The 20,142-nt window shown below is 39.8% G+C and overlaps 1 protein-coding gene across 1 annotated transcript in view; it reads left to right on the forward strand.

Annotated features, from left to right (window-relative positions):
* Nucleotides 1-20,142, forward strand: part of SLC35F1 (solute carrier family 35 member F1) — a 217,380-nt gene that overhangs the window by 152,118 nt on the left and 45,120 nt on the right. Inside the window, exon 3 of the mRNA XM_079299316.1 lies at nucleotides 19,290-19,417. Within this exon, the coding sequence (XP_079155442.1) occupies nucleotides 19,290-19,417 (128 nt within the window). The remainder of the gene's footprint in view (nucleotides 1-19,289; nucleotides 19,418-20,142) is intronic.

The raw sequence follows: 20,142 nt of genomic DNA on the forward strand, positions 1-20,142 counted from the left end.
GTGCTAAAATACTGCTGGCAGAAATAGGATGTATGTGCTGAGATGGCATTTTTGTGGTTTACTTGCACTTGTTCATGTTCTTTCATATATACCTGTTGTTAGGTCAGAATATCACTCAGGAGCCATCTAGATGCAGTCCTAGGCAGCATATTCTAGCAAAACCCTGCTTGAACAGGGAACCTCTAAATGTGATATCTGGTGTCTCACTCCTGTCCTTAACTCTTCTTTCTCTGTGACAGAAATATATGGTCCTGCATGGTTTTTTTTTTCTGACAACTCTGTGTCACTGTCACCCATTCTTGCATTGCTTTCCCTTAGCACTGTGAATCCTCCAAGAGAGCTGATAGCACTTAGGTGTCTGCCTCAACAGCTGTTTTTGGTGGCTGAGGACAATGCTTTTAGGAGTCAGCTGATTTTAACACCAAAAAAATTACCTAAAGCACCCCAATCTACCCTTTTTGCTCTTTTTAGTCCAAGCTCTTCCCCCTTTGCAGCCAGCAAGAGCTGGTGAGACCCTGTGTCTCCAGTGGCTCCTGAAGGTGCCTGTCTCTGTGAGGATGTGGCTGTGTGTTATTGGAGGTGGCCAGGGACCCTGACCAGAGAGACGAGCTTGCTCAAAGTGGTTGAAAATATTGTTATCTGTTTTACAGATGGGAATTTGAGAGGAACTGAAATGAAGTGATTTGTGTGTGATTACACAAGCTGTCTCTCCAGAAGCAGAGGAATGCTCCCTTTTTTAATATCTTAGATTAATATTTAATAATGTAACTGACAATATTGATTTAATATAACCACAGTCCTGGCTGCCATTTGCAGTGCTGGTGATTTTCCAGGACAAGTGTTTGTCTTTTACAGACTGATATTTCTTTCAGCTGGCCAGTCTGCCCAAAATTGGATAGCTATGAGCTCTTCTTGTCTTTGCTCACCTAGCAGGTTGTCAGTAGGCTTCTGGCCTGGTGACAGTAAGAGTTTCCCTTACTGATCTGCTGGGCACTGTAGTTTCTTCAGCCTTTCAGCTTTGATTAACAGGAGTAATTAATTGTACACTGATGAGGCTTGTGGTGACTAAGATGCTGCAGTTAGGGGAGCAGCATGTAGATGATGCTGGAGATCAAATTGTGAAAAAGGAAATAAAGAGAACAGGAGAAAGAGGCCATGTGGACTTTTGTTCCTTTGAAGTGACCTTTCAGTGCAGGTTCTTTACTTTTTCACTTCCTTTATGTTCTTTTCCTTATTTGTTCTGAAAAGAGTGGAGCCTTCCTTGCAAAGCAATTCATATGTAAAAAGTTTTCACATTGGGATTCATCTGATAAAGTCTGCACAGGGAACTTATTTGCACTGACAAGTTGGCAGCCAGACAGCCTCTCCATTTTCTAAATGAAAGGAGAGTAGCAGCAGGACATCTCCTACCCTCTCTGCCTTTCAGCACTGGCAGAGAACCAAAACCTGGCCAGCAGGCATTCGGGGGAGTCGCTGTTCAGAAGCTGCAGAAGTGCAGGGACACTGGGAATGTGACATACGGTTTGCCTTCTGTGAGAACCAGCACTGGCAAGGGACATTTGGGCTGGTGATTTTCAGAGATGGGGGATGGGAAGCTGGACCTAGCAGATGCAATTCTCTTGCCTTTGATTTTTGTAGCAGGATTGTTCCAAATGTGAAGTAATCTAAATGTATTTTTAATTCTTGGCTGTAAAAGAGGAGGTAATCATAAAAATCAGATAATTTTCTTCCTCATTCCATCTCAGATTCTAGCATGTTACAAGTGTGGGATCACTTTCCCATTTCCTTCAAACATATCTGTAGGGAAAGAGGATGAAGGTGCCTCAAAAGCCACTTCTTGGTCACATACATGGCACTGCAGACTAATGGCAGAAAAAAGAATTACTGCCCTTGCCCAGGCTCAGTGCTTCTGTATATATTTATTCTGTAGAAGCTTGCACTTGAATTTTGCAGCCTTAGCTAGACAAATGATCTGTTTTAATTAAATACACTGGTGTGCATTTTATGGAAAGATTTTACCTTAGTTATTGTGATGTTAAAATAGATTTGTTTTCCATAAAACCCAAAGGGAAGCTGCCTTTTCCATGGTTACTGGCTTATGTATCTTGAGGGGAGAAGAGAATATCAACCATATGCCTAAACCAAAGTCGTTTTCTACCAAATTAATTTGTGGAGCCTAAACAACTGCCTGTAGTACCCCCAAAGGCTGATGGTGGCCACAGCATGAGCCTAATGCAGGCAGCTGCTGAACAGCACCAGCAGATCACAAACATTTCCAAGGGTTCAGATAAACATTTCCAGAGGAGACCCATGTCATGGCAAGTTCATGCTGATAAATTGGACCATACCTGGGTGTGAATCTCAGTGGGAAAACATGATCTTTTCCAGTCCCACTGCCAGTTTTCTGTGTTTGATGGTAATAGACCCAACACTAGAAATATGACTGATGTCTGTCATCCAGTAAATGGCACCTAGTATAAAAGCTTTCACACCATGTCTGAAGGAAACAGAAGGTCATTTTGTTATTGGAGTGTGGGAGCCTTTGGTCAAGAACTAGAGCAGGAAGTATAATAACTGGAAGATCAATGTTACCCCTACTATTTTACATTCAAAGGTCTGAGCTGCAGTAAGCTGCAAGAAAAGAAGGCAAGTGATGGGAAAAAAAATTAAAATCAATTTAAAGAATAAGGCCTGTAGTAAATTTACCAGATCAAAAAATGAAGTATTGCTGAATAAGCCCTTATTATCCAGTGTCAAGCACAATAGCATGTAAATGAATGTAATAGAGATGATGAACTGCTCAAACCTTGGCTAATGCTCTTAGGACTGATAGAGTTGATGAGAATTTGAAGTACAAAAGGTTTTTTTTAGAACAATATCACTGCTGGTTTTGAAAGATGTTATTAAAGGAAGCTAACAGACTCATCACAATCTTTTAAAGCTGTGTTCCTCTAATGAGCAGCTAAATGGCAACTAATGTATAAATGACAACAGTTCATTTAAATTGCACCTTGCTGCTCAGGCTGATGGTCAAGCAGATACATAGAAAGTAAAGCTATAAAGCAGGCATAGCAATACACTTGTACCTTTTCTCAGTCTCTGCCTTTTGTTGAAGTACTAGACATGGAGTGGATGAGAAATGAGAGCTCAGGGAATGTTAATGGGAGCTCCCATGAGCTGCCTTGCTTGTCTAAGGAGGAGGAATTAAACATGAATATGAGCACAGGGCATTTTTTGAGGTGTCATTTATAAAATCAGGGAAAGGTTGGATGGGGAAGTTGTCAGGGATGATGTTTGGCAGGGCATGGAGCCAGGCAGCTCCAGCAGACAGGTGGCAGTGGGACCTGTGTGGAGGAAGAGACTTTGCAGAGGAAACCCTTGTCAGAGTACACACTAGGCTGACAGCCTGCCATCAGAAGTTCCACCTATTGCAGGAAATAGCAAAAAAACTTTTCAAACCCTGGGTGAATATAAGGCTTCAGGACTCAGTGGCCTTATCATACAGGCACTGCTGGAAAGTCAGGAATGACACATTTCCACAGGAAAAGCTGTTGAGCAGGGAGACACAAAGGGAAAATTGAAATATGTTTTTTCACATATTCAGAAGATTGAGGACCTGAGAAATTCACCTGTCAAGACATTCTTTACCTGCATGTCCCCAATCAGAATTTCCCATATAACGAGCAATTTTCTCTTTTTAGTTCAGAAACTGGGGAATTTAGGCTCCCCCTTTCTTGATTTCCTCATATCCAGACAGGCTTCAAAGAAAACAGGATTGCAAAACAGGAGTAGCTGGATAGGAAAGCTTGCATTCATCTCATATGATGAAATTATAGTGTGGTTCAGCTGAAGGTAGTGGTAGTAATGCACTGTGATGTTTAACATGTAGTTCTTCTGTTCTTTCCATATAATTACCACTCCACTCACCTCTCAGATCACAGGCAGTACCCTTCACCTCCTTTCACTCCCATTTAAATTAAGTTTATGTGTGAAACCCCAGGTTTCCAGATTTTCATGCTACAGTATGAAACAGTGATTAAGGGAAAAGGAAAACCAACTGTCTTTTACTGAAATAGAAATGTAAAGAATAAAAACACTGAAGGCATGCCAGATTAGCATTGCAGTAGTCCTGTAGTTATGCAGAAACTTTCCTTCCCCCTTGATGCTTTCCAAGTCCAGTCCTAACTGCAACTCCTTGGTCTTGCAGTTTCTTTCTCAGCTTACATTTTCTCTTCTACAGACAAGGGAGATGCATGCTTGTGATGGAAAGTATATTCCTTCCATCCAGACCTGTGTCTTGGTCTTTAAGCACCTAGTAGTATTTTGCAGTGAGGTGAGTGCAAACTCGTGCATCAGTAAAGCAGCTCTTAAAATTACATACCCAAATCCTAATTTTTATGTTGTGTTTATTGCTGGGGCTGAGTAGCTTTCTCTGAATTTTGGGAGCAACAGCATTGGTGAGGAAGATGGGAGTGACAAGAGGTAGCCAGAGCCTTTGTAATGCTCCAGGTGCTGAGGATATTGGGAATAGCTGAGTCATTTGGAATCATAGAACCATCAAAAGGTCCAGGTTGGAAGGAACTTTAAAGGTCCATCTAGTCCAGCCCCACTGCAATGATCAGGGACATTTTCAGCCAGACCAGGTTGCTCAGAGACATGCCCACAGGACTTCTGCTGTCTGGAAAACTTTATTTTTTATATAATTGTTGGAAAGAGTCCTAGATAGTTATCAATTAAACTGTCAGAGGAGAGAGGATTTGCTGCTCTCCTGTAGAAGCTGGGCACAGCCAGCCCTGCTCTTTTCTGTTGGGGGCAGGTAAATCTGCTGAGTTGGTGAGCCTGACCATAAAGGCATGACCATAAAGGCCAGCTCCTGACACAGAAGGTGAAATAGCAGGCTCAAGGCTGATCCCACTTGCCAAACAGTCAAATGGCTGAAGCTTTAAGGCTCAATTGCTGCAGGCTAACCACAAGGGTGGGCGTGTGAATGTGGGATACATTCATATTTGAGAGTAGCAAAATAGTTTGAAAAAGCAAAGGTAAAGCTGCAGTGGGCGTGTAGAAAAAAATACAGATGGGGGAGTAATGCGCAAGGTGAACTGGAAAAAGGAGAGAGCATAATTATTTTGGGGAGTATTTTGCATTTGAATGCTGGAATTTTTCAGACCGTAAATCAAACCAACGCTTGGAAGCATCTGCATGTGTGTTTCCAGCTCACAAAGTACTGATTGCAAGAGCTATTAAAGGCCTGTTGGTATCAAACTCTCCTTCAAAAGAGACTCCATTCCAGTATTTAGTCTGAATTCTCTACCTGACACTGCCTTGCAACAGGTAAATATGATATGTATAAGATGATAAAGAATAGTGCATGAGTTATATCCCTCCTGACTGGGTGAGGCAATCCATCTGCCTTAGCCCTCTTCTCTGACAGGATGCTGGAAGGCAGAAGGTTTGAAGCAAGAACTGAGAACATGAAGCCACATCTCAGAATATATTCTGTATGTAGTGGATAGCTGCAATATTATTTTATTTATTTATGTACATCTTATCTTCTTTTTGAAATCAAAGTATCTCTATTGGACAGTTTATAAAAATGATGTGATAAAAATACTAAGTATTTCTACTGTTCTATTGACACATTTTGTTACAAATATCAGACCATGAGTCCATCAGTTCACATTGCTTCTCCTGACCTCTGAAATTATTTAAAAGTATGTAAATAAAATAAAACCATACTAAATCAATCAACTAAAAATCAAAATGAAACCTCAAACAAATATATCAGAATTCTAACGTAAAAATGTCAATTATCACAGAAATATGTTTATTTAGCAAATTTTATTGCTTTTTGACTGGTGAAATTGATGCAGAAGTCTGAATCCTAGGAAGATTTTTTTAGCCTTTTCTATTTGCAAATTATATAAGCAAGAAAGCAGCTACAAATGCAGTCATTTATTTTGAAGCAGGAATGTTTTAGAGGATGTGCATAAAACAGATCACAGCAGACCTGAATAGTTATTATGGATCTTGTGCATTTAAGAAACTCAGAATTTGGCAGTAAATGAGCCTATGTAGTTCAATATCTTGACTACACATATGGTAAAGCATATGCTTTCCTGGACCTACATACTGAAGCATTTTGTTTGTTTCTTTGTTTTTTAAAAGCTATTTTTCCTGGATGTTATCTGTCTTGGATAGAATTGTAAAGGTGGCATATGTGTCATACATATGAACTATATTAGCCCATTCTTCCTCCTAAAGGAGATATTAGGCATTCTTCTTCAGCAACATTAAATAGAGCAAGGCATAAGAAGGGACCAAAAAATAGAGATTGTCAGGAGAGCTGTGTAGTCTTTTTGCTGTCACAACACAAGACAGCATTGATGGTTTCTGTTTTTTGAACTAAAAATGGCTTGTTACTTTTTCCTATCTAGAAAAAAATCTATATGCTTAAAACCAAACCAAATTGTTATTAACCCCATAAACAATCTAAATCATCCCATTTAAGTTGTCTTCTCTCTCACTTAGGAGTAGCTACGATCTTCTATGCAAATGCTGAATGTTACCAGGGCGAAATTATTGAGAATATGAGTGTTACTACACATGCATGGAAGATGGTAAAGAGCAGGATAATAAATTGATGCATTCTGTCAGACCATGGAAAAGCCAACTGTGTTTTTCCATGAAAATCTTATGAGGGAGAGAGAGAGCAATGGAGAGCAAGAAAACAAAATAGAAATAAGGGTTTTTGAAATCCTACTGGTGCACTTGTGGTCACAGTCAGCAACACTATTCCTGGTAGAGATCCCATGACCAGCCTATAAATTGTGGTGGCTCCCTGGTCTTTTGGGGGTGTTCCTACTTCAGTAAGCCTAATATCAGCTCTAGCAAAGTAGATAAGCAGCCATTCCTTTGCAGGTACTGAATGCATAGTTTTAACAGGTGAAGGCATGTCCAAGCAGCACAGCTGTGTCCCACATGCTGCCTTCATTCTCTCCCTCTTCCTTTGCCATCTGTCTGGCATCTTGAATTTTATGCCTTCAAATGTTAACTGCTTCTTCAGAGTTTCATATGAGCTCAGGTTGGTGCTTGCAACTAGAAACACACAAATGTGTGAACGACACAAATTATCTAATTCACCTGGGCTGCTCTGCTCAAATTTCACCTGAAACCTCTGCTCACATTATATGGATATGGCTTGTCTTACTGTCAGTGGTAAACTTGGCTGAAAGGGCTGAGCCTTCACATAGCAACACGTTTTAGTGTGGAAGATGCAGACTGGGGACATCCCACATCACAGAAAACCCCAGCTCTCTGCTGTTGTGCAGTTTTGAAGCCATTGCCACACTGAACAAAGCAGGTGTAATTCATCCTCTCCCAGATTACACTACCTGGGCACAAGGTTAAAGAAAATAAGGGTCATGATTAAAAAAATTTTTGAATGCATATTTGAGTACCAAAGAATGGGAATAATTATGGGATGTTTAGTGCTACCTTCTCACTTGTTTGATAGGTTACAGAACTCTCAGCTTTAAATATTCTTCCATTAAAAAATTCTATCCATTGTTTTTACAAGAAGCTTTTCTTGATGCTAGATGCCACCCAGTGTTTTATGGGAATTATTTTATTAACTGCTTTTCCTGAAAGGCTGTTACTCTATTTCTCTCACAGAAGATGTTTTGCTGTTGCTGACAAACCAGATTTCATACTTACCTGTCATGGCCTTTATGATGAAGTTTGAGTCTTCCACACTGACACATCTTTTCTCTGAGAGGGTCAGACAGCCTGTTCACCCTTTCTGGCTGCCTGATCTTGTGTGATATACCTTCATTCTGCCTGTGCTGATGGGTTTTCTGAGAGATGGGATTGCTAAGGTGACCGCTACTTTTGAAATGGTTTTCCTTCTCTTGAATCATTGTGCTTATGCATTTCTCAGCATTGGATGCATCACTCTCATATATAGAATATAAAAACTCAGACACAGAATCACGAAATATTCCAATCTGGAAGCGTTATTGAGTTCAGCTTTTAGGTGAGTGGTCCATACAGGGATCAAACCCAGAACCCTGGAATTATTGGCACTATGCTCTAAGCAACTGAGATAATGCTCTGTCTGTATTTCCCAGCCCTGTTACTTTTATTAGCAGCTTGTGCAAGGAAGGTGCATTGACTCCCTTCTTTCATGTGCTGAACAGTTGATGTGTTGTGGAACTTCCTCTGGGCTTCAACTGTGGAATGGGAGAAAGGAAGAAAAAATTACAACCCTTGCACAACTGGATTGATGTCAGAGGATATGTGTCTGAGTCAGATATGTATGCTTGTAAGCATAGAAAGATGTGCTCCTGAATAAAACAATAGATGACAAGATGGTAAAGATTCTGTTGGTGTGTAAGTAGCCAGCTGGATGTGTAAGGGGGCATCCTTTACTTGCCATAATTCACACATTAATGGCCAAAATTCACACCTTGATGGTTGGCTACCTGATTGGTTGATGAATTTCTGCTTGGATGTTAATTTCATAGGATGCAAGTTCCTTTCATCCTAACCTTGATTTTCACATTGTAGAATTTCACGTTGCTCTTATCAGCTAGAATATCTTCCTAGCACATTAATATTTCCTCTCCTATAAATGAGTTGGACGTATTTCTAGTTAGGTGTTACTTCTCATTAGTGTGGAAAGGCTACTGGGTCAATACCTGTAAAACACAGGCCAGACAGGATAAATGCCAGTGAGATATTCAGCAATTTGCCTATAAATCAGGATTCAGGTAAAGGAAACTGGTTTTTGTAAGTTTCTTCATTGTAAGTATCACTGCTTTTTATTGCTGGAGATTTTTGAGCTTTGTGGCAATCAACTGGAATCAAGAGAGGTGCAATCACTCCTCTCAGCTGCGTTGTCAAGTTTGTATACTTCTCAGCAGTGTTTTCACATGCACATTCTCTTGAATTCTTGGTGAGAAGGAGTGGGAGATGTTTAATTTTCAGTTCACCCTTCTGAGCACTGCATGATTCAGTAGCATACGTTACAGAAGAGTGTGCAGAAAGTGACTGAGATTTCCAGGGATGACAGACCAAGAACTGATTATTTCAGGAGTAATCTTGATACAACTATGATCTGCTTGCATTTGTTCTGAAAACAAAATGGGAGTATTGGCTGCATTTTCCAGTAGTTGCCTCCCACATTGATCTCTTTTTGCCCTCCCAGAAATGCTAGTTTTCCTGGGATCAGAAGCCCAGTGGGCACCAAACCACCATTCTGGGAAGTAGCAATTTATGTGCTGACTCCAGATTCTTCCCCTAGAACCAGCTCTTCCTAAAGCCATGCTTGGCTTTTCCAAGATGCACAGCTCAGTTTCTGGATGAATTAGTGGAGTTTCTTTTATTACAGTAGTATCAAATGTAATGCTAGTCTTTCACTGATTAAGCAGCAGCATAATGATATTAGCTTTTGTACTGTATGATACCTGGACCCAAACTACACTACTTTATGGTATGTATTGTATGAGATACTGGATTTCTCTATCATACTTTTATTGGCAATCACTTTCTTCCATGGAAAGATAATGCATATTATCTTCAGTTAATTACTCTTTTGATACCTTAACCATGAGCACAATCTCCAGTCATCAGTAGCACTGTCAGATGCATAGTTCACTTTATAACAGCCGTGATGGAATAACTTAGCTTGCAGGTCACACTGCAGGTACCCTTTAGCCAGACTTTCGAGGACTGCAGACCTCCAGCTTGCTATCACATCATCTAACTGCTTATCAGTCTCACTCTCAAACTCTTCATTGTTTCAGTAGCACAGCTACAGTGATTAGATTCTGTATTTTTCAGATTTCAAGACTGCACTAGGCAGGGACACAACACTTCTTTTGTCTGTAGATTTTGGGTTTCACTTTGTATTCCAGCCATTATTTTGTGCAAGAGCAGGACCAGGTGAGTTTTGGTCCCTAATACAAAGCTGTTTTGACCAATTTACTGAAGGTAAATTGGTACACACCAATCATTCAATTAACATTTAATATTCTAGCTAGAGTAAAACAAAGCCTGAACTGTATTGCATCAACTTTCACCATCTTTTGGGCATGACTGTACTTACATGCTGGTCATGCGCCACCATGCTAGTGAAAGATGGCAAAAAACCACAAAAGTTCACTACTCTGATAGTGTATCTCTTGGAGGTGCTTGGTAAAATGACTAAGTTGTCTTTTTAAAGAGTTTGAATCATGGAAAATTTATATTTTTCTTGAGAGAAATGCAACAGTCCCGACCCCATTGTAAAGTTTTTCCAGTCCAGTTCTGCCAGCTGAGGAGGCAAGAAGTGCAGGATGGAGAGCTGCTCTCCATGGCTCCTGTTGCCTTCCACATATCCTTCTCCTTTTATGTACACATACGGATGTATAATTCTGATACTGCTAAATCTTCAGTGGGGACATCAAGACCCTGTTGATTTAGGTCCATTTACAGGTATGCAACAAAATATCACCTGCTCCAATCTGTGTGTCATCCAAAAATATATCTGGCTTCATGCCTACTCTTAATAGTCATTCTGAGAATTCATTCAGGGTTACGTAATAATGAATAGCCAGTTTCTAAAGCAGAATTGTTTGTAAATGTCTAGTTAACATGGTGGCAATGTGATGCTTTATGCAAATTAATTAGCATGATTCAATGATGTTTTATGCTTTTGGTATCATATTTCACTAGTCATGCTGCAAAGGATATAAATAAAGGAGGGTTTTAGTAGTTTTGGTCATTAAAGATGCAACATTGAGATTTCTGGTGTGTATGGCTCCTGGGAGTATCATGGCACAGGCAAATGAATGCACCAGCTCTCACTGTTGTTTGAAGCCATGGTGTTTCACATATTTCTTTATGCTCATGCCTGCATTTTCTCTATTCTTAGCTGGGTTTACTCATTTTGAATAAGCCTTTTGGAATTACTGCCACGCATAAAACAAGGTGCTCATGCTGTGGCCAACAATGAAGGAGCCACAATGGATTGGTGTGTCCTGCATGCTTCCCTTTGGCCTCTGCTGCTGGTCACCTTGGAGACCTGGTCTGGCCTCACAATTGCTTTAACTAGTGGCTGCTCCTACATTTTCTGTTTCATGTGTAATTAGTGGCACTTCTTGAATAATCTGTTGTTGTTCTAAAATGAGGGTTTTACCCATAGTGATGAGAAATTCCCAAAGCTTCTATATTCCTCCGGAGATAATATTTAATATGTAAGTTTAGCAAAATTTATTCCAGTTCGTCAACAGTGGTGTCAGGGAAGTTCTAGAAGGGGGATAATTCTCCTAGATTTTCCCATGGGTGTACCACAAATAAACATTCCAAGAGGACTGAGTGTCTGTTTGCAGACTTCTAATGCAGAAGAATGCTGGAATACCTCTGGAGATCATGGAGCACCTGTAAAGCCACATATGTCTAGAGCCAGCAGCCATAATCTATTCTAAACTCTTCAGTTCTTCCCTTTGCCCTGGGTAATGACATGAAATAATTCTGGGTATTAGGATTTTACATATTTTTGGTTAACATTATTGACTCCAGATTAAGTTTTAATTCTGCCAGCATTGCTTCTTTATCATCAGTTTCCCATCCATTCTACTTGAAAACACTCTTTTAAATGTCAATTAATTTGTTGCAAAACTAACAAGAATTTTCAGGGTTGTAGTGTGTATGTACCACAATAAACAATACTCCCATTTTCAATTGTTCACCAGTAGCCTTATTCCTCTAAATAGTACTGGCCTCTTGGCAGCCATCAGCAGAGAGGTTTTTTAGTAGATATCTCTAGGTTTCATAGCTTGTAAAAAAACTGGTTCTCCTCCATGTGTGCCATATCCTAGATGCAGTCCTTGCTCATATTTCATGCCAGTGCCTACTACCTGGTAGCAATCTGGTGATCCCCAGGAGGGGCATTCCCATTTTAGGGATTTGTGGCTCCTGTGGAATGAGCTGGTGTGTAAGATGCAGAATCCTGTGTTTGGTGCCTAATAAGTAGTGTGAGTACCTCCAAGCCTATACATAGGGGTGGCTATGTTAGGTTTTCTTTCTTCTGCTCAGTTAACTACTAAATCTATAGGAAGTAATATCTTTGCACTCTCTGTCAGATTAGGTTTAAATTGGATCAGTGTGTTCAGACATTGCTGATGGAGAATGGAGATACTCTTCGACTTCCTTATTCTTTTCTTGCTTTTAAAGAAAGGTACATATTCAGTTTCAGTTGGGTCTGCTTGATCTATGACTGGTTAATAGTAATGACAGTTTTCATTGGGTCTATTTTTTTTACTATCTCCGTCAAATCTCATACTTTGGGGAATACAATTTGTAGGAATCATGAATAACAAGTAGGTAATTCATTATTCATGTCTGTCTGCTGGGAAAAAATGTCACAGAGTGGGAGGTGGCTGGACCAGCATTTTGTAATGAATCTATGAAAGGTGGAAAAAACCAAAAACTCATGAATCCTAACTGATTCCTCTGCCTTAAACAATGAATATTATTTCTTTTATGATTACTTGACTTTAATTAATCTTGTGAATATGATTAAGATGCCCACATTTGTCCAGAATTGTAAATTATTAATGCTAATTACACATTTATAAATTATATGCATATGTATATATATACACACACACACACACAGATTTCTTTCATTTGATCATTTGACTTACACTCTAGTAAGTTTGAAAAGGAGGGTTTTTTTCCTTCTGAAAATCTTTGCATTACTGTAAGTTGTTTAATTTTAGATAAAGAGGATGAGCAATGAAAAAGGGCCTGATTGCAGGGAAAGGAGAAAGGAAAGGAAAGGAAAGGAAAGGAAAGGAAAGGAAAGGAAAGGAGAAAGGAAAGGAGAAAGGAAAGGAGAAAGGAAAGGAGAAAGGAAAGGAGAAAGGAAAGGAGAAAGGAAAGGAGAAAGGAAAGGAGAAAGGAAAGGAGAAAGGAAAGGAGAAAGGAAAGGAGAAAGGAGAGGAGAGGAGAGGAGAGGAGAGGAGAGGAGAGGAGAGGAGAGGAGAGGAGAGGAGAGGAGAGGAGAGGAGAGGAGAGGAGAGGAGAGGAGAGGAGAGGAGAGGAAAGGAAAGGAAAGGAAAGGAAAGGAAAGGAAAGGAAAGGAAAGGAAAAGGAAAGGAAAGGAAAGGAAAGGAAAGGAAAGGAAAGGAAAGGAAAGGAAAGGAAAGGAAAGGAAAGGAAAGGAAAGGAAAGGAAAGGAAAGGAAAGGAAAGGAAAGGAAAGGAAAGGAAAGGAAAGGAAAGGAAAGGAAAGGAAAGGAAAGGAAAGGAAAGGAAATCAACTCTCAAGGCTTCAGCTTCTCAGTGTGCTCATGTCCCTTGGCATTACTGAGTGAGACACATTCTGCCATTTCAGGGAAAGTGCTTACCTAAGTTTAGGCTAGGAGATAAACGAACTTGAATAAAAAAACCTCTGTATTAGAAATAGCACAGTGGTTTTTATCTTGACACATTAAAAGACTGGGAGTTCAACAGTTTTTTTTTTTTTTTTTTTTAAATAGTGCACTCTTCCAAGCCTTCTTCAGGTTTTACATGGATATGGACTGTTCTTTGCAGTAACCTTGGCAGTCACACCAAGCATTGTGTCTGCCACCAAAGGAAAAACCATAGTTTAGTGGGTGGGCAGGAGGAGAGAAACTGAGGCATGAATAAAATGATCAGCTGCTTTATTTGTGTAGTTTAAATTGTAATTTACCCCTTAAAGTAATGACCAGTAATCTCATGAAATAAGGCATCTGAAGATTATAAGATCTACGAAGAGAGCTTAGGCTGGATCTAAATCAAGGCACCTAAAACTAATCCTTTCATGTTTTATGCAAATGCATGTTCAAATTCCTAGATCATAGAACTATTATGATTTACATCCATGGTCAAAACAGACTGTTCTGGGAAATTTCTACATGGAAATAACAAGTCTAAACACTTCAGATAAGCTTTCAATGTAGTAAAGGAAATGTTGTGTGGGTTCATGTTAATACTCTAAGCCTGCCCTGTAACAGAGAAGGAGAGATTTGTCCCTTGTCTGGATTACTGGGTGCTCACCTCCCACAAGAATAACATGGATTTGGTCGCAGGCTGCTCAGGGCACAGTCCAAAACTTAAACTGAAAATCCCAAATTTTTAGTTTTAGGCAGGTCTTTGCCCTGGCTCACTGCAGCCCCCACAGACACCAGCTGGAGCAGGGCAGGGAACAGGAACATGTGAGAGCCAGTGGCACAGCATCTCAGGGCTGTGACACCAACGCAGTTTTCCCACTGTGAGAGAGGAAGCAGGAGGGAGCTGTGAATGAGAACAGGTTGGATAAGATCAGATGTTCTGAGGAGGCAAAAGGAAACAGTCTCCCAAAGGCTTGCTGAAAATGTGGTATAGGGCAAAAAGCAGAGCAGCCTGTAAGCAGTTTGAGAGGGGAACAGAGTGTTTTCAGGTGTTTTGGGGAGCCAGACTGGTAGAGTGTTCCTGCAAGAGTGCATTTTCTCTGTTGTGTAAATAATTTAGCAGTGTTGGTGTTTTGCCTTTGGGCAACAGTATTCCCATAAAGTAGTTATTAGTAATACAAGTGGATGTGAGGAAATAAGAAATCTTTTTGGGTCAGAGGATGTAAAGTCACACAGTAGAGGAACAGTTCTTTTTGCACTTTTGTGCAGAGATAAAAGTCTCCTACAGCAGGCCTTCAGCTCCTGAGGCCAGCTACTTGACCAAGCAGAAAACAAGCAAAGTTCTGCTGTTCAGGCATGGGAGCCTTTTGGCTTTGTAGAAAACCTGTGTAACCCCATTTGACTGCCTCCTTCCCCTATCCTGTGGCAGGGCTGGATGTCTACAAAGTCTGAAGAGAAACAATGTTTGTCCTGGTGAAGCTCTGTATCTGCAAGACTATAACGGGCAAAAATTAAAAATAAACAATTATCCAGTAATTTTGACTCGTAATTGAGATTCTTTTTCAAACAGAGAAGTGGTAAGTAAATCCTGGTATAATCTTCATCCTTTGTGAGACTTTTGCTTCTTTACCATGCAGCACTTGACTCTGGCACTCCTTGAGAGGCAGGGGAGGACCAGCCCTCCCCAGCCTGCCTTCCCCCTTACATGTCTCCTGCACTCATACAGATCTCTCTGCTAAACTGTAAGGAAGAGGGAGAACACAGCTCCTTTCATGATCTTGATCTGAAAAGCAAGTTGTCATCTGAAGTAAAAGAGAGAGACTGCAGGGGATGAAAGAAAAGCAATATGCTGATTTTCTGGTCTAGCAGTGCTGTTATTCTACCTGTGTCCCAAGCCCATACACAAATAATTGGGAATTTGCTGTCTTAATGGTTGTTGGGTTTTTTTATTGTACCTCTGTGGCTGTGTGGGTGAATGTAAAAAGGGTTTTGTACATGTATATTTGTATATTTGGTAGACACTGCACAGCTAAAGCCTCTTTCAATTTTCTCTCTAATTTATTTTTAATTTCATAACCCCCCAGGGGTAAATCCTTATTACAAGATGTAAAACCATCTCTTCTACAAAGCAGCTTATTTGTTGATTTTTAATTCAAGCCAGCAGATGCAAAGCTGTAGCTTTTTTCCAAACACTGACAGCTCCTCTGTATATGTAACTATCAAGTGTTTCTCACTGCAAAATTAGTAAAAAAACTAAAACTTAAAATATCCTTTTAGAAAGAGCAAGAAGATAAGGTTTTTATTTCTCTATATCAAGACTATGCTAGACTGCTGAATCTTGAAAAATTCTTAATAGCAACTTACTTTTAAATCTACATTACATTTGCATTAGACTGAATATGAAGACCTACATTTTCAGAATCTCAAGTGCTGAAAGAAGTTGGAGGGTTTGTTTTTTTTGAAGGAGGTCCTCCATAAAAAGAAGGCAGTGCCCTAAGACAGCATTGCTGTGTGCCCTTACATAAATGTGTGTTCACTGGCATCAGTATGTGCTTTGTCTCATGGGAAATGTTGCCCTTAAGCTAACCTGCACACTTTATGGTTTAATATTTGTTTATATGACTGGCTGAAAGTCCAAGTCACAGATGTATTGCAATAATAACAAAAAGACATAATCTGAAATAATTTCTCTTCCTACTCATTCTAATCAAATAATGTTAAAAAAGAAGAAAACCCTTTGAAATGGTTTACCATTTTGTTCAGGTGTAATCATCTACATCATCTAGTCTACTATGTTTACAACTCAAAATACATGAATAATTAGTTTGCTTTGAGTTGTTATCAAGGGAAATAAATTAAAAAAAAAAACCAAAAAAACAACCACCAGGTTGTCTCTTTGCTTTTTTTTAAAAAATAAAGTGTGATGATTTTGTTCCCATCATTGTTTTTACTCTAAAGCAATGTTTATTTCTATTCAGGATGTGAACCTCAGAATAAAGCTCTTGATTCTCTCTGCTTCTCCTTTTACTCTTCACAAGTCAAGGCTTCCCACTTAACTCCTTACCTCCCATTTCCATTCTCTTTGTTGTCTGAATTCACTGAGGATGCCATCTGTGATTGCTGTTCAGAAGTCCTGTCCTGCTGGCAGCCCCACACTTTCTCCAGGTTGTTCCAACAGTTCTTCCACTGTTGCCTTTTTTTGTGTGTTTTTTGCTAAACTGGGACATTTAAGTATGGTGACTTCATTTCAGCCACCTGTCAAAACCAGGACTCCACTGCCTCTGCCTTGATTTGTCCATAGCACTGGACTGACAGTCCCTGCAGAGGATGATCTCCCTTCTGCCTGTCTTCCCAAAAGGTCTCCCACTTTGGAAGTGATTGATGAGCTTTTTGCTTGGCCCAGCATTCTCAGCAAAAACTGCCTCTTTGCATTTTGGAGTATCTCAGAGATCTGTATCAAAGATGAATCACCATATATCAAGTATTTTTTTTTTTATTTTCATCAAGAGCAAAGAAAGAATCAAGATAGCAAAATGAGAGAATTGTGTGTGCCAGTTTAAATTGTAGATTTAATTCCCATCACTGGAAAGTCATTAACCAGAAGTCATGGCCATACATTTATTTTTAAAGCTCATATAGCTGGCCACATCTAAGCAATACAGTGGTCTGTGGCTGGGAACTGAAGAAAGCAGAGGCAAACCAAAGGCACCAAGAGACTTTGTGTCCATGGTCCTGGCAACCTATTGCCAGTGCAGTTCTTGAGCCTGCTGCTTCTCTCTGCTTTCGTAGGTACCATCAAGGTCCTGCTGTAACAAAAATGGATTTAGGTGGGGTTTCCACTGTTGAAATAGAGACTGCAGTTTAATGTATTTGTTTTTTTAGCTTTATCTTTACAATTAAAATGAAAAATTGCTCTGCAATGTCAACCATATATTTCTATTGCATTGTTGTTTTCCAGTTGATGCTTTAAAGGCATAAAAGCTTGAGATACAGTTTCATTCCTGTAAAGGACTTGTCTGTGTAATTTACACTGATTTCAGTAGAAATTAGGATTCCTAATCTCCAATTTCCTTTTAAAAGCATCTCCCTAAATGTATTTTTTAAATAATGGAAATAGTTGTGCCTGCTCAAATCATCACAAAAGTACACAGATGTAGTCATAGTTAAGTCTGATGGATGGGGTTTAGTAAGTGTAACAGGGAAGTGTGGTATGATTAAATGCACTTTTTATTCATTGTCTTCAATATTAATCTACTCACCACCTTGCTTCTGCTGTTTTTCTGCTGCTTACTGAGAGAAAGAAAGAGAAGAAGGGAGGGAGGCAAGAAAGGAAGGGAGGGAGGAAGGAAAGAAGGAGAAAGAAGACTTTTAGCATTTGCAGTTTTGCACTCAATGTCATTATCACTGTAACAAATAATTAGGCTGTTCCCTAATAATATCTCACTGAAAGACCATATGTGTGAGCACCTGTTAATGAACAAACATGAAATGATTCAGATGCTTTGCTTAGGTAAATACCCATTCAAGTCGCTCATCAGGTCCAAGCTTTGGCAGCTATGATTTTTGAATTAACTTTTGAAGTAGTTATCTGTTTTTCTGTGTTTAAGTCTTATAAGATCTGAGATACCTGTGCTATAGAGAGCCTGATGTTTCTGCCATGATACAGCAGCCCAAATACCACTGGGTCTGTTTGAACCAGAGAGTGAACATACATGCAATGAAGGAAAATGATGAAGGAGAATTGGGAAGCCTGAGCAAGTTTTGGTGACAATGGACAATAATGATCCTTTTCTTCTGTGTTTTCCATCACCCATTTGATGATCACAGGCACTTAGAAAAGCTACAGCAATATGAAAAAAATCTCAGGATGGTGGGGTTTGCTTAGAAAGTTTCAAATACTATTCATAGTACTTTGACAGTACAAGTAAACCCTACTTAGATTCCTTTTTAGGCTTACAGACTCTGAAGGACCTCCAGTCACACAGTATTCAGTCACAGTCTGCCCCTTTCACTGTGAGGTCTCATCATGTATGGAACTTACTGTAATGCAAATAAGTTACAGGTTTGCCCACCCTCATTAATGAACTGTTTGAATGGAGAACAACAATAATCCCTAGTCTGCCATGAGGAATGCTTTGACCTTTTGAAAGTTGTGGGTTTGATCTGCAGGCTGTATTGTAGTGTCAGTTTTCAAGTGGTGAAGATTAAATACTGGGTGATTGACAGGGTTCCCATAGAAGGCAGCAAACCTGCCTACTTAAGGAAAAAGAATCTGGGAGCAGAGCAGCTGTCACCCAAAATTGGTCTCAGTGCAGCCTTTCTACAAACAAGTCTGATACTTTGAACCTCTAGGATCAGAATAACCATCCTTGGAACAGAATCTGTTATATGCCCAAATGTGATGCTGTTACTCTCCTGCTCTAATATTCTGTCATATTTAAAAATACTGATAATCTCCCACTCTGGCAAAAAAACCTGTTGCATGATATGTGCAACATACAGCATTTTATCAGTGTGTATGGAAAGTATAAATGTATAAACTGCTCCATTCTTTAGCACTTTATATGTGCACTCATATATATATATATATAAAAATAAAGGTAGAACACATACCTGGTCTGCTCAAGCTACATTTGTTTTTCTTGCTGATGTTTACATCTTAAGTGAAGTGTCAGTGTCTGACCCTCACATATTACTTTGCCAGGCTGCTCTTTTAATATCTGCTGGACAAATAGGGTGTGTTAGTTTTCACTTCCTTGCAATATCTCTTTGTATATGGTGGCTTTCACTGCTGAGTGTAAATGCAAGAGATCTAGATAATTTTTCTGGACAGGCAGGTATTTGGGCCATGTAAACCTAACTCCTACATAATTGCTCTTATTTATTACCACAGGAGAAGAAAACTTGCTGGCAATTTTGAAGAGAAGATGGTGGAAGTACATGATCCTGGGAATAATAGATATAGAAGCCAACTACCTGGTAGTCAAAGCTTATCAATACACAACTCTTACCAGTGTGCAGGTAAGGACTCAAAGGATTTCCTCCTTTGAGGTAAGATAATAGGTCCAGTGGGGTCAGTGGGATTTCATCCATTTGCTTCAGTCAACCAATAGCTAATTGGTGCCTCTGACTTGTGTACTTTTTAATGCTGACTTGTAAGACACATTTTTTCATATTGAACTGTTTTTATTATTCAGTATCTTCCAAACTATACAAAACATTCTGACTTTAATTTTAGTTCTCTGTGCTAAAGCATTCATAATCACATTTTTTCATTATCTACATAATTTTTTCCTTTGAGGAAATATTTTTAGATTGGCTGAAATGCTTTTCTCACTTTGTATTGTACTTGCAGAAAACACAAGCATTTCTTTTAGGATTCCTTAATTAGATCTGAGTTTCTAAATGTATGTGGTGGGTTGCCCTGTCTGGACAGCAGGTGACCATGAGCAGCAAGGGAATCTCTGCTCTGGTGCCTGGAGCACCTCCTCCCTTCCTTCTGCACTGCTCTTGGTGTCTGCAGGGCTGCTGCTCTCACATGTTCTCACCCCTCTCTCTGGCTGCAGACTCTGTTGCTTTTTCTTCTCCCTACTTATCTGTGTTATCCCAGAGGTGTTACCACTGTCACTCATGGGCTCAGCCTTGGCCAGCAGCGGGTCCATCTTGGAGACAGCTGGTATTGGCTCTGTCAAAATCTAGCTGCTTCTCAGAGAAGCCACCCCTGTGGCCCCCACTACTGTCACAGC

This window comes from Erithacus rubecula (genome assembly GCF_903797595.1).
Source record: "Erithacus rubecula genome assembly, chromosome: 2".
Taxonomy (NCBI): Eukaryota; Metazoa; Chordata; class Aves; order Passeriformes; family Muscicapidae; genus Erithacus; species Erithacus rubecula.